At 40.5% G+C, this 13,910-nt stretch overlaps 1 protein-coding gene and 1 pseudogene across 4 annotated transcripts in view; both read right to left on the reverse strand.

Moving 5' to 3' along the window:
• FAM114A2 (family with sequence similarity 114 member A2) overlaps window positions 1-13,910 on the reverse strand; it is a 38,925-nt gene that overhangs the window by 4,250 nt on the left and 20,765 nt on the right. For all 4 annotated transcript variants that reach the window (XM_008255291.4, XM_002710326.5, XM_051844404.2 and 1 more), the window contains exons 10-12: window positions 4,959-5,081; window positions 4,355-4,494; window positions 2,204-2,276 (exon numbers count right to left, since the gene is read on the reverse strand). In XM_008255291.4, coding sequence (XP_008253513.3) covers window positions 2,204-2,276; window positions 4,355-4,494; window positions 4,959-5,081 — 336 coding nt within the window. The remainder of the gene's footprint in view (window positions 1-2,203; window positions 2,277-4,354; window positions 4,495-4,958; window positions 5,082-13,910) is intronic.
• On the reverse strand, window positions 9,997-11,012 carry LOC138850200 (small ribosomal subunit protein uS8-like; annotated as a pseudogene).

A 13,910-nucleotide genomic window follows, 5' to 3' on the forward strand; every position in this document is an offset into this window, starting at 1 on the left:
TATCTTCATTTTATAAGAGGAGATGAAGAGGTATACCTAACCACAAAACATTACAACAATTTCAAAACAAAATATGTAGTTGTGGAACACATATTCAAAAACTCAATTTTTAAGATGGGTTGTTTGGAAAAGTTTCACTTAATGGAAATAAATAATGCAAATTTAATACTCGCATGAGTCTTGGGTTAGCACCTTATTGACTTCCTGGACACTCAGAAAGAGCTGGCCTCATAAGACCAATTTCAGGAAACCCAGAAGCTCTTTTAAAGAAAACAGTAAGAGAAAAATAGAAGCTACATCACAAGATTATGCCTTACAAGAATAATCTAGGGATCGGCTCTCTGGCATTGTAGGTTAAGCCTCTGCCTTCATGCCGGCATCCCATATGGGTGCCGGTTCGATTCCCAGCTGCTCTACTTCCCATCCAGCTCTCTGCTAATACGCCCGAGAAAGCAGTGGTAGATGGCCCAAGTGCTTGGGCCCCTGAACCCAGGCGGGAGACCCAGAAGAAAATGCTGGCTCCTAGCTTAGAATTAGCCCAGCTCCGGCCACTACAGCCATTTGGGAAGTGAACCAGCAGATGGAAGATCTCTTTCTCTGTCTCTCCCTCTGTCTGTAACTCTGCCTTTCAAACAAATAAATCTTTAAAAAAAAAAAAAAAAAAAAAAAACCAATAATCTAAACTCAAATTTAAAAAAAGTAATTTGGGTAATGGTTTTAACTAAAATAAACTTAGGGTTTCCTCAGTAACTCTAACACAGTGACACTGACATGTTTACTATAAAGGCATTTTTATTTGCTTATTTAAAATGTCCTTTATAATAATAAAATAAAAAAATTATTATAAATAACAATTCATGATTATTAGTTTCTCAATCCTCTTCCATAGTTCATACACCTTCAGTCAACTTTTACAATTAAAAAAAAAAGTTTAGCTTTAACTAGAGCTCTCCCACTGAATATATGAGCATTGCCACTGTCTAAATGAACAACCACTCTTTAAAACCAGAGTCAAAAGCCAAAACTGAGGTTTTTATTTTATCAGTCCATGTACTGCAAGAAAATGTGTACATCATATCTGATGAGGAACTTTTAAGTCAGATATAAGATGACATTCCTGCTGAACAGTGGTCTACTTTTATTATATTGAACTTGTAGTGAGCATTAACCCTGTGATTATAAAGTAAATTTAAAATGTTATCGCAAAAATTAAAAAAGGAAAAAAGGAAGGGGGAGGGAGGGAGGGATTAAGGGAAGAATCACTGTATTCTTATAACTTTACCTATGAACTATGTAAAATCTGTTCTCTTTATGTTGATAAGAAAAAAAGACAAACAATCTAATCAATCCATTTTTAAATGAGAAAGGACTCGAATAGATATTTCCCCAAGATATTATGCAAAAGGCCAACAACCAAAAAAAAATGACATTCAATATCATTAGCCATTAAAGGAACACATATCAAAACCACAATGAGAGACTACTTCATATCAATTTGGATGCCTAAAAAAAGATAATAGTAAGTGTTGGGAAGGATATGGACAGACCAGAATCCTCATGTATTGCTGGTGAGAATACAAAATCAACCTCTTTGGAAAGCAATTAGGCAGTTCCTCAAAAAACCGTATCACCCACATAATGTGCCAATTCCACCCCTAGCTACCTACCCAAGAGACATGAAAGCCTATGTTCAAACAAAACTCAAACATGCATGTTCACAAAACATTCATTATGGCAAAAAAGCAGGCACAACCCAAATGTCTATCAACTGATTAAGATATAATCAACATGTGGTATAAATACCAGAAGAATGGTATATTATGTAGCAATTTAAAAAGTAGTATTGATACATGCTACAACACGGATAAACCTTAAAATATTATGCTAAGTCAATGGTCACATTTATATAATATGTCCAAAATAAGCATATATAGAGAGGCAAAAGTAGATTAGTTTTGCTTAGGAGTAGAGAAGTATGGAGGACAAGGAAATGGAAACTAACTACAATGATATAAGAATTTTGGAAGGATAATGAAAATATTCTAAAACAGATTATGGTAATGGTTACAGATATCAGTAAAAACACTACAAACCATTAAACTGTACACTTGAAATGAGAGAATTATGGTATGCTAGCCAAAAATCAACAAACTGTTAAAAAAAAAATTTAGACATTAGCCCAATAAGAGGCATTACTTCTTACCCCAGCAGTTGTAAGGCAGGTGGTGAACTCTTTAGACAGAGAAGACAACTCGTTACACAATGCAACTGTCATCCTAGAAAAGAAAGTCAGAAGGATTGTTTTATTTTCTTCCTCTCTTTTTACAGCTACCTGCATATCTGAGGATCCATAATACAGGAGGGAAACTCATTCTTTAGGAAAACATTTTTCTACAGAATCCTCTAGAAAGTACTATCTTTTCAAGTTAAAGGAAACAATTAAAATGCATTTTAAGGAGACAAAAGTACTTAATGTCTGCATTCCAGTTAGAATTATAGCTTAAACAAATATGTATTCATTCATATATTCTGCAAATATTTATTAAAAATCTTCTATGTGCCAGAAACTACACTAAGCAATGAAGATGTCAAGCAAAGTGCCAGCTTTCACAGATTCTAACTTGCCAATTAGAGGGAGATCACACACACATACACATGCATGCACGCACATACATACCCCTATAGTACAAATGTATATATAAACATTCACAAAACAACACACAGGCATGTGATATAAGCTAAGAAATAAAAGAGGTTGGAGGATCATGGGAGGTGTTATTTTAAGGTATGTAGGGAAGAAAGGCATCTCTGAAAAGGTGATACCTCGGTCCCAAACTCAGTGAGCGAGTGAGCTACACCTGGAACAGCATTCCAAGCAGCAGGAATAGCTACTTTTTCATAGAATAGTCTCCTCTGGGGTTGTCTCTCTCTTACCCTTAAGACATTCAGAACAAACCCAGCCAATCTTAGGGCTGCTCTACAGGAGCAAGAATGTAATCTGGAGCTGAAGAGGTCTGTAGAACATGGATGACCCTTCCCAACATACACATAACACACATATTGTTTTCCAAGGAGTAGTCTCATTTTAAAAAATTTATTTAATTATTTTTATTTGACAGACAAAGAGACAGAGACTATCTATCCACTGATTCACTATCCAAATTCCCCCAGCAGCCAGGGCTGGGCCAGGCTGAAGTCAGGGGCCCAGAGTTGAATCTTGGTCTCCCACATGGATGGTAAGGATGGTAAGGACTAAGTAACCAAGCAACTTCCTGTCTTCCAGGGTGTGCATTAGCAGGAAGCTTGATTGGAAGCAGAAAGGAACTCAAACCCAGGCATTCTGACACGGGATGCGAGTGTCCCAAGCGGCATCTTAACCACTGAACCAAATGTGCGCTCTAAAAATTCTCATTTAAGTCAGATTTATTTAGAAACTGCAGGGCCTTTTTGTTTTCTCCTATGATTACCTACATTCTACTATTTTTGAGTATTTTTTGCTGAACAGCATCAATCTGATAAGAAAAAATATGAGTTTGATACTTAGACTTGTGTTTAAATCCTGGGCTGCATACCCAGGAAAACAATTTCTCTGAATCTCTGTTTTCTTTTTTAAGCTGTATTTAACTTTAGGGTGGTTATGAAAATTAGAAACAATACAGGTAAATTTTACTATGGTGCCTGGCATCTAATTAGTACTCAATAACTATTAAGAACTGAGGTCTGGGGCCTGTGTTGTGGGGTGCAGTAGGTTAAGCCACTGCAACACTGGCACCACATATTGGATGGCTAGTTTGCGTGCAGGCTGCTCCGCTTCCAATCCAGCTCCCTGCTAGAGCACCTGGGAAAGCCACAGAAGACTGCTGAGGTACTTGGGCCCCTGTGACCCACATGGCAGACTCAAATGTAGTACCTGGCTCCTGGCTTCTGCCTAGCCCAGCCCCGGCTGTTGTGGCCATTTGGCAAGTAAACCAGCAAATGGAAAATCTTTTTTTCTCTTTGTCCCTCTCTCTGTCTAGCTTTCAAATAAATAAGCTTCAAAAAATAAAAGAACTGAGGTTCTTAGCACTATTTTCTATTTTTACTCATGTCAAATTCCAGTCCTATTAAGACCTTTCCAAGTCTGCAAAGAAATAGTTTTCAAAACATAAGCTGATTAATTGAAAGGGCAGAATTATGTGTAGACTTATCATGGCTTAATGAAAAGAAAAATTGCCCCACATGAATAAGCCCATAATATGTGAATGGGTACACTGAAACAGCATCTTGTTGAGAGAACTTTCTATAACTTTGGAGATAAGGTGAGAAATCACTTTCAGCAATTTGCCTCATTTACCAGGATACTCATTACACTTACTGGGAAAGCGTTCGGCTCCTTTCTATGGCTGTCACTTCCTGCTTCTGGCTATGCAGGACTAAAGCTGCTGTTTTGTGGAATAGTTCAATTGAGCAGGCAGTCAGTTCAGCTAGGCTCCGGATTGCAAATGCATGGATATCCTGGATAGAAAAACAAAACAATAAAAGATTAGTTTCTTTTTATCTGAGTAGAAATGGCACCATCTTGCTTCCCGGAAGGATTCATGTATTTTGAAAGCAGAAATTCAATGCTGCCCTTTAATAAACATTCTCTTCTCCCACAGTAGGAATGTAATTTTATAGATGGACTCACGACTACAAAATGAGATGTTCCCTGAAGTCAGGTGTGATTGTATGACTAAGTAAGTTTTGGCTACAAGATCTAGATACAAAGTGTCTGGTGGCAGCTGCTAGGAAACTTCCTCATCAATCAAGACATACATCTGGCCTTTTCTTCACTCTTCCTTTAATCATATAGTCCAGAACTAAGAAGCTGTAACCGTAGATAAAGGTTGAAATTATGGATAGCAGTGCAGAAAACAGAAGGAGCCCACATCTCAAATCTATCTTGAAGGGGAAAAAAAAGGCTTAGTTGCTTTGGTTACCTCTACTGAATTTTTGTTAAGTTGCTCAGGAGTTTCTGCTTCCAGCTGTTTTCCTCCTTCTTCTTCTTCTGCTAACGGCTTGGTGAGAGAAGTACTGATCCATTCGTGGGCAGTATTTCTTGCCTAAATAGAAAATAATATTGTCCACCAGCAACTGAATTCAGCTCACCAAGATTACAATCCACCTACCAACTAGCAATTAGTATATTAGAAGTCAGTGCTCTTTTTCTCAGCTGAACATACCAAGTAGCTTTTCAGTCCTTATCTTACCAATAAGAATTCTGTTACTTTTCAAATTCTCTAATCTTCTGGCTTTCTCTTTAGCCAAGTCAGAGCTTAGCATACAGCTGAAGAAATGTGCACATGTGCATATTCCTGTAAAGCTGCAATCCAGATCAAGACAGAGGACATTCCCATCACCTCCAGAAGGTCCCCCTCATGCCCCTTCCTATTCAGTATTGCTCAAACCATGACCCCATCCTCTTGTCCATAGACATTCTATTGTTCTTTATAAATTAATTGTATCTGTTCTTAAAATGCATAAAAATGGGACCATGAGTTCATTCAGATTCATGTCTGGCCCTTTACAGTTATCCATGTTGCTTTGTGTTAATTCATTCTTACCTACTAATGTGCAGTATTTCATTTTATACGTATACCACAAATTATCCATCCTCCTGATAATACATCTTTAGCATGTTTCTAGTTTCCTTTGGTTCTGTAATACCATTAGCTTCTGGTTCTCCACCTACCATTCCCATCATTCCTCCTCAGTCTCTGTGTGTACTCATCCTTCTTGGCTAGTCCCTTAAATACCAGCATTATCTGGAGCTCTAGTCTTGGCTCTTGACTAATCTCACCCTGCTCCCCTCCTTGGGCACCTACACCCATCCTATTCCAGTGACTTTAAACTATCCCTGACCTGCTGCTGACTTCTACATTCTTATTTCTAGCTCACAGCTCCTGAAAACAACATATTCTAAAGGCCTGCTGGACATATGTACCAAAATATTTTGTTAGCATCTCATTTATATGTAAAACTTCAAACTTATGTATTTCTGCAACTTGCCCCCTCTTCTTCTATTACCGCCACTTGAGTTCAGATCCTCTTTATAATTGGTCTCCTTGCTTCATATACAGCTCATTTTAAATTTTTTCAAGTGAGAGAATCACAGGTTTTATTACCGAGCTGGCACTGGAATTGGGCTTTTAAAGATCAATGAGGGGGTGGGGGGCGTGGTGCTATGGCACAGCGGGTTAAAGCCCTGGCCTGAAGCACCAGCATCCCATATGGGCACCGGTTCTAGTCCCAGAGGCTCCACTTCCAAACCAGCTCTCTGCTATGGCCTGGGATAGCAGCAGAAGATGGCCAAGTCCTTGGGCCCCTGCACCCACTTGGGAGACTGAGAGGAAGTTCCTGGCTCCTGGCTTCAGATCAGCGCAGCTCCAGCCACTGTGGCCAACTGGGAAGTGAACCAGGAGATGGAAGACCTCTCTCTCTCTCTCTCTCTGTATAACCTTGAGTTTCAAATAAATAAATAAATCTTTATTTAAAAAAAGCTTCAAGAACAAATTTGCTCTAATCTAATCTTTGTTACTTAAGCATTAACCTCTCAGATTCAAAATACCAAATAGAATGAAGTATTCAAAGACTCAGAAGTAAGAGAATGTAAAGTGTGTTCAGCAAACTGATATATTTAGCAAGACCACAGTACAGGGTACAGGCATTTGTTGATTCATTCCTTTATTGCAAATATGTACTATACACCATGATAGGTGCTGTGGACTCAGTGAATAATAGAAACACGGCACCTAGTCTTCCTTATTCTAGGACAGAAAGACAATTAACAAACTAACACACACACGTGTGTGTAGGAAATAAAAGGGGAAGTAGAGAATGTGGACTTGGTGGGAAGAGAATGGCTGAAGTTTGGGTAGTCAAGAAAGGTCTCTGAGGAGTTAACTTGAGCTGAAATCTGAACGATCACAAGGATCCAGCCGTACAAACACTTAGGCAAAGAGAGAAGAGGAAAATAGCTTGGAGTCGCTGAGGAACAGAACAAACACCGGTATGGAAAGAATATAGAGGACAGGTAAGGATGATAACAGAGTATGTTGGACCAGTGAGATTTATAGAAGAGATTAGTGAGAAATGAAGCTAGAAAGCATCCTAACAGTTGACTACTGCAATTTCTTTAAAGAGATAAAATGAGAGGAAAAACTAGGGATTGATTTATCTGATTAAAAAAAAAAAATGAAGAGCAATAAGGCCACATGAAAGAAAAATAAAACTGATAACATAAATTTAATATACTTGAAGGAGACCTTTCAGTAGGCATGGTGAATACTCAAAGTGACCTCTTGTAATAAATACACTAAGTGAAGTCATCATGAACTACAGCCTGACTCAAAAGTAATTCATCATCCTTTCCCAAATTATTAATGTCACCCAGCCCCACGACTCAGTCTGGAACTTGCCACTGATGAGGTCTAGAGACTTAGGAAATAAAAGACACCTTTGATCTTAGCTTCTCCAACCATTAATTTCTTTCCAGATAAAAAATAAAGAGGCCAAAAGAAGGAATGGGATTTGCCCAAAATATGAGAGTAAGAATCAGAACTGTATTCCCAGATTCTTACTTCAGTGCTCTCTCCCCCTACTACACAGCCTCCCCTATAAATCCCTGGAGACAATCAAGACCCGATCATTAACTATTCTATATCAGAAGTTCAACTGTCCAAAATTTAAGCAATCTGACAATAGCTTTCAGAGACTGTCTAGAAATACTAAACACTTAAAAATACTTATTAATGTGATCTCTGTGAGCAAAATTACATGATCTTCATTATTATTTTCCTAGCACCTAGCAAATTACATAGCACAATAAAAACGTATTGAATAAAGGCATGTCTAATGATCATCAGCATATACAAGATATTGGATTAGCTCCTACGGGGCCATTAATATTGAGTATTTATTTATAATGAGCCATGCAGTTTGTAAAGCTTTGTATGTATGAATGTCTTCAATCTTCTCAAGAACACTACATTACTCAAATTTAATAGAAAAGGATAGCAGTTGCACTCAAAGCCACACAGAAAGTAAAAGGTGGAGAGCATGGACTTTAAGGACCCGTTACACATAAATTCTGACATTAAGAAATTTAAGATTTTGGGGCCGGCACCGTGGCACAGTAGGTTAATCCTCTGCCTGCGGTGCCAGCATCCCATCTAGTAGCCAGTTCTAGCCCCAGCTGTTTCACTTCCAATTCAGCTCTCTGCTATGGCTTGGGATAGCAGTGGAAGATGGCTCAAGTGCTTGGGCTCCTACACCCGCATGGGAGACCAGGAGGAAGCTCCTGGCTCCTGGCTTTGGATCAGCACAGCTCCAGCCATGCAGCCATTTGGGGAGTGAACCAGTGGAAGGAAGACCTTTCTCTCTGTCTCTCCCTCTCACTGTCTGTGACTCTACCTCTCAAATGAATAAATAAAATCTTTAAAAAAGAAAAGATGGCATTGGTACATGCCACCTTGATGGGATTGTATTGGAATCCCCTGGCACGTTTCTAACTCCACTAGTCCAAGTGATCGATTTCAGTTCACAATTGATCACATTGATAGGTCTAAGAGTCAAAGGGATCACACAAACAAGACTAGTGTCTGCTAATACTAACTGATAGAATTAAAAAGGGAGAGAACGATCCAACATGGGAAGCGGGATACACAGCAGACTCATAGAATGGCAGATGTCCTAAATAGTACTCTGGCCTCAGAATCAGCCCTTAAGGCATTCGGATATGGCTGAAGAGCCCATGAGAGTATTTTAGGCATGGAAAGCCAAGACACTCTGGCAAGAAAAAAAAAAAAAAAGACCTAAATGAAAGATCTCTGCGAGTGAGATCCCAGTGGAAAGAACGGGGCCATCAAAGAAGGAGGTACCTTTCTCTGAAGGGAGGAGAGAACTTCCACTTTGACTATGACCCTGTCGGAATAAGATTGAAGTCAGCGAACTCAAAAGGCTTCCATAGCCTTGGCAACTCATGACTAGAGCCTAGGGAGATTACTGACGCCATAAACAAGAGTGTCAAATTGTTAAGTCAACAACAGGAATCACTGTGTACTTACTTCTCAGTGGGATCTGTCCTTAATGTGTTGTCCAATGTAAAGTAATGCTATAACTAGTACTGAAACAGTATTTTACACTTTGTGTTTCTGTATGGGTGCAAACTGATGAAATCTTTACTTAATATATACTAAATCGATCTTCTGTATATAAAGATAACTGAAAATGAATCTTGATGTGAATGGAAATGGGAGAGGGAGTGAGAGATGGGAGGGGTGCGAGTGGGAGGGAAATTACAGGAGGGGGGAAGCTATTGTAATCCATAAACTGTACTTTGGAAATTTATATTTACTAAATAAAAAAAAATTTTTAAAAAAAGAAAAGAAATTTAAGATTTAGGATGGAAGGTAAGATACACACATTAAATAAAACTATGATAAGTTTATGAAAACACATATGTGTACGGTTATGTTAAAAAAATTAATTGCTGGGGGCCAGCACTGCAGCATGGTAGGTTAAGCCTCCGCCTACGGAGCCATCATCCCATTTGAGTGCCAGTTTAAGTCCCACTTCCAAATCAGCTCTCTGTTAATCACCTGGGAAAGCAGTGGATGATGGCCCAAGTGTTTGGGTCCCTGCTACCACGTGGGAGACCCAAATGAAGCTTCTCGCTCCTGGCTTTGGATCGGCCCAGCTCCAGCTGTTGCAGCCATTTGGGGAATGAACCAGTGGATGGAAGACCTCTCTCTCTGTCTCTCCCATTCTCTGTCTGTAACTCTGCCTTTCAAATAAGTAAACAAGTCTTTAAAAACAAACTTCTAAAGAGCATCTAATAGTAGGTTAACTTTTGCATAAGCAGGTTAATGAAATATAACTACTGATGTTTACAAAAAGAAACACAGAAGAACACAAGAAAGTTCAAATAGAAGGAATTAGGAGGGAATGACATAATGAGAATTTTCTTAATAGTTTTATCTTTTAGAAATCATGCTGTATATTCAAAAAGTAATGTGTGGATAACAAATAAATTATATTTTGTAGAGTTTTTCTTTTTTTTTTTTAAGTAGAACCAGAATCCATTGAGCATTTATTTGTATGCATGCATTACATCACTAGAAAAAGAATCCCAAGATTTTCCCTCCTGTGTGTTTTCATCTTGCTTCTTCATGGTCCATAATGCCAGCTGAGGCTGTCAGTACAATGAAACTAAGGTGGCAGGATGGAAGCAAATTATTCTGCCATTTTTAGAGATCCTTCAATTGCACATCAAATCTGGGGCTGATCACTCCGCGCTGGTTTATCCTGCTTGTGAGGTTCATAACAATTTTCCTAGCTCTGTGATCATCAATGATTTCAAATCCACCAATGTAACCATGCATCAGAGTTAGAAACCTGACAATTAGCCGGCGCCGTGGCTCAATAGGCTAATCCTCCACCTTGCGGCGCCGGCACACCGGGTTCTAGTCCCGGTTGGGGCGCCGGATTCTGTCCCGGTTGCCCCTCTTCCAGGCCAGCTCTCTGCTATGGCCAGGGAGTGCAGTGGAGGATGGCCCAGGTGCTTGGGCCCTGCACCCCATGGGAGACCAGGAAAAGCACCTGGCTCCTGGCTCCTGCCAGGATCAGCGCGGTGCGCCGGCTGCAGCGGCGGCCATTGGAGGGTGAACCAACGGCAAAGGAAGACCTTTCTCTCCCTGTCTCTCTCTCTCACTGTCCACTCTGCCTGTCAAAAAAAAAAAAAAAAAAAAGAAACCTGACAATGACTTTGGAGCACAGCCTAATAAAAACCTGGCGTTTGCCTCTGTTTTCGGCATTGCTGACACTCTTGAGAGCATCGGCCAGGACACTCAGGCATACCATCATGGCAACACGGAACAATGGCAGAAAGAGCTACAGTTTGGTTTTATAGTAGTAGGCACAAAGCAGTGAAATATTTCATTTGTATTATTTTAAGGAAATGTGCTCAAGTTGTTGGGAGACAAGGTTCCAACTGTGGAAGAAGGGAGATAAAAGTGTGATGGGGGAAGGCAAGGAAGAACCCTGTAGGGATGAATTAAAATTGGAGTTATTAGTGTGAACTCCTGATTTCTAAAATATGTATATGTGCACACATATGCATTTTTATGTATCTGCACATGAGGGGCCTTCAAAAAGTTCATGGAAAACATAAATTATGAAAGAATTAAGCATGGATTTCAAATTCTTTGAAACAAAATTATTTTGTCCTTTAATAGTTTTTCCACAAACTTTCTGAAGTACCCTCAAATGTATGTACATATATGTGAGTTTATATACACATATACATATATGCACACATTGATGTGTATACCTGAGCATATTTCCTAGCTCTGCTAACAGGGCATAGAAACACAGACTCCCTAGTAGCAATGAGTACACACAGTATCCAGGTCTTGGTCTGTAATACCAAAAAGGAGCCATGGCTTCCCAAAGAAATGGCTAACTCCAGGACTGGGACATAGAAGGTACAGATGAGCACAAAATATCTGTTTATGTCAGAAAATAAGGAAATACTTCCAAAATGTTGGGGGAATACCCCCACAAGAGTCAACTTGAAAGACAATTTGAACATCAAAATAATTAAGGACAGCGACGAATTACAAACCAATTGGTAGAAGTAGAAAGCCATGAAATCACATTGGTTAATAAATGACAACAAAAAGCCGAAAATGAATAACGTACAGCTCTTGACTACAGTAGAATGATGAGTGCAAACTGGTAAATGTGCAGTGAGTGCTGAGGTTGGAAAAAAGTCATTCTGCAATATTCACAGTAAAGACTAACACAGCAAGAATTATGAACAGATGCTAAAATTAGAAGGGAAATTACAATGAGGAACAGGATATCTGCACGATCTTAAAGTATCTCCTCGGCTGGCGCCGCGGCTCACTAGGCTAATCCTCCGCCTGCGGCGCCAGCACACCAGGTTCTAGTCCCGGTCGGGGCACCATATTCTGTCCTGGTTGCTCTTCTTCCAGGCCAGCTCTCTGCTGTGGCCCAGGAGTGCACTGGAGGATGGCCCAAGTGCTTGGGCCCTGCACCCCATGGGAGACCAGGATAAGCACCTGGCTCCTGCCATTGGATCAGCGCGGTGTGCCGGCCGCAGCACGCCGGCCGTGGCGGCCATTGGAGGGTGAACCAACAGCAAAAGAAGACCTTTCTCTCTGTCTCTCTCTCTCACTGTCCACTCTGCCTGTCAAAAAAAAAAAAGTATCTCCTCACATTAAGCTTATTAGTAGCACAGGAAAATAAATCCTTACTCTACAGAGAGAAATCAAAAAACGAATCACTAATAACAGGCAGACAGACATGTGCCTTTAGATGTGATACCCAAAGCAAAACACACCATAACTTATGGACTATCTTAGATAGAAATACATACCCTGACTTTAATCATGAGAAAGCGGCCGCCGCCGCGGCTCACTAAGCTAATCCTCCGCCTTGCGGCGCCGGCACACCGGGTTCTAGTCCCGGTCGGGGCGCCGGATTCTGTCCCGGTTGCCCCTCTTCCAGGCCAGCTCTCTGCTGTGGCCAGGGAATGCAGTGGAGGATGGCCCAAATGCTTGGGCCCTGCACCCGCATGGGAGACCAGGAAAAGCACCTGGCTCCTGGCTCCTGCCATTGGATCAGTGCGGTGCGCGGCCCGCAGCGCGCCGGCCGCGGCGGCCATTGGAAGGTGAACCAACGGCAAAGGAAGACCTTTCTCTCTGTCTCTCTCTCTCACTGTCCACTCTGCCTGTCAAAAAAATAAATAAATAAATAAAAATTAAAAAAAAAATCATGAGAAAGCACCAAGACAAAACCAAAATGAGAAATGTTCGACTTTTATAAAGGGGAGGAAGCAGCTTTTGTTTTTCAAAAATGTAAATGTCATAAAAGACCAAAAAAAAAAAAAAGGCTGAAGAACTATTCCAGATCACGAGACTATGCACAGCTGAGTACAATTCATGATCATGTTCTGATTCCCACGTTAGAGGAAAAAATTGATATGAAGGACATTATTGCATAAATTGAAAACACTGATACAATATCAAAAGTGCTGTGGTAAAGTGCTACATTTGAGATAAGGAAGATGAGCTGAAGTGGGTGGTCTGAAAAGCCTTCCTGGAGAATGCAACATTTTCACTGGGCATGGCAGGGTAGGATAACAAACCAAGCATCTATTCTTTATCCCAGGGTTTGGGGTAGAAAGTGACCATGCTAACTACATAGTGGCTGTCAGTGCTCCCTGGCCAGGAAGCAATGTGCAACTGCTGGTGACTGATCCTGAAAGGTTTCTTAAGATTGAGAGATGTGGGTGCAGAGGCAGAAAGCAGCCCATGTTCCCGTGAACAGTGTCCTAGGAGAAGACACTAGAACATATGCTATGTAAAGATTACTCTGGAAACAGGACCTCCCTACCCATTCTGCGCTCTGAAGTCCTTCCATGTTCCAAACGTGTAGAGACAGCTCAGAAATAACTACTGAAGACCAAGGCCTCAGCAGAGGGACTCCACACAATAAATGGTAATTACCTGAACCAATGGGCTCAGGAAACAGCAACCCCCAGCTCTCTGTGGGCAGAGGACACATATCACTGCTTTTGAATCACTCAGAGCCACAAGAACAGTGAGATGTCAATACAGGCATGCCCACAAGTATCACAGAGATTGGTCAGCTTTCAGACAAGCAAAGTATTCCAAATGAAAAGAAAAGACAGCACATGCACTGGGAGCAGATGTGGGTTCAACACACTAACGAGGGAAATGAGGCAAGCACAAAGTGTGGAACCACTTCTCGGTGTTCTTAGAATATGCCCACTATTGTGGTGACACTCCTGCTAGAAATTTACTTATGCTCTTTATCTACTACATCTTTACAAGTTAAAAATGAAA

This window comes from Oryctolagus cuniculus, chromosome 6, assembly GCF_964237555.1.
Source record: "Oryctolagus cuniculus chromosome 6, mOryCun1.1, whole genome shotgun sequence".
NCBI classification, from domain to species: Eukaryota; Metazoa; Chordata; class Mammalia; order Lagomorpha; family Leporidae; genus Oryctolagus; species Oryctolagus cuniculus.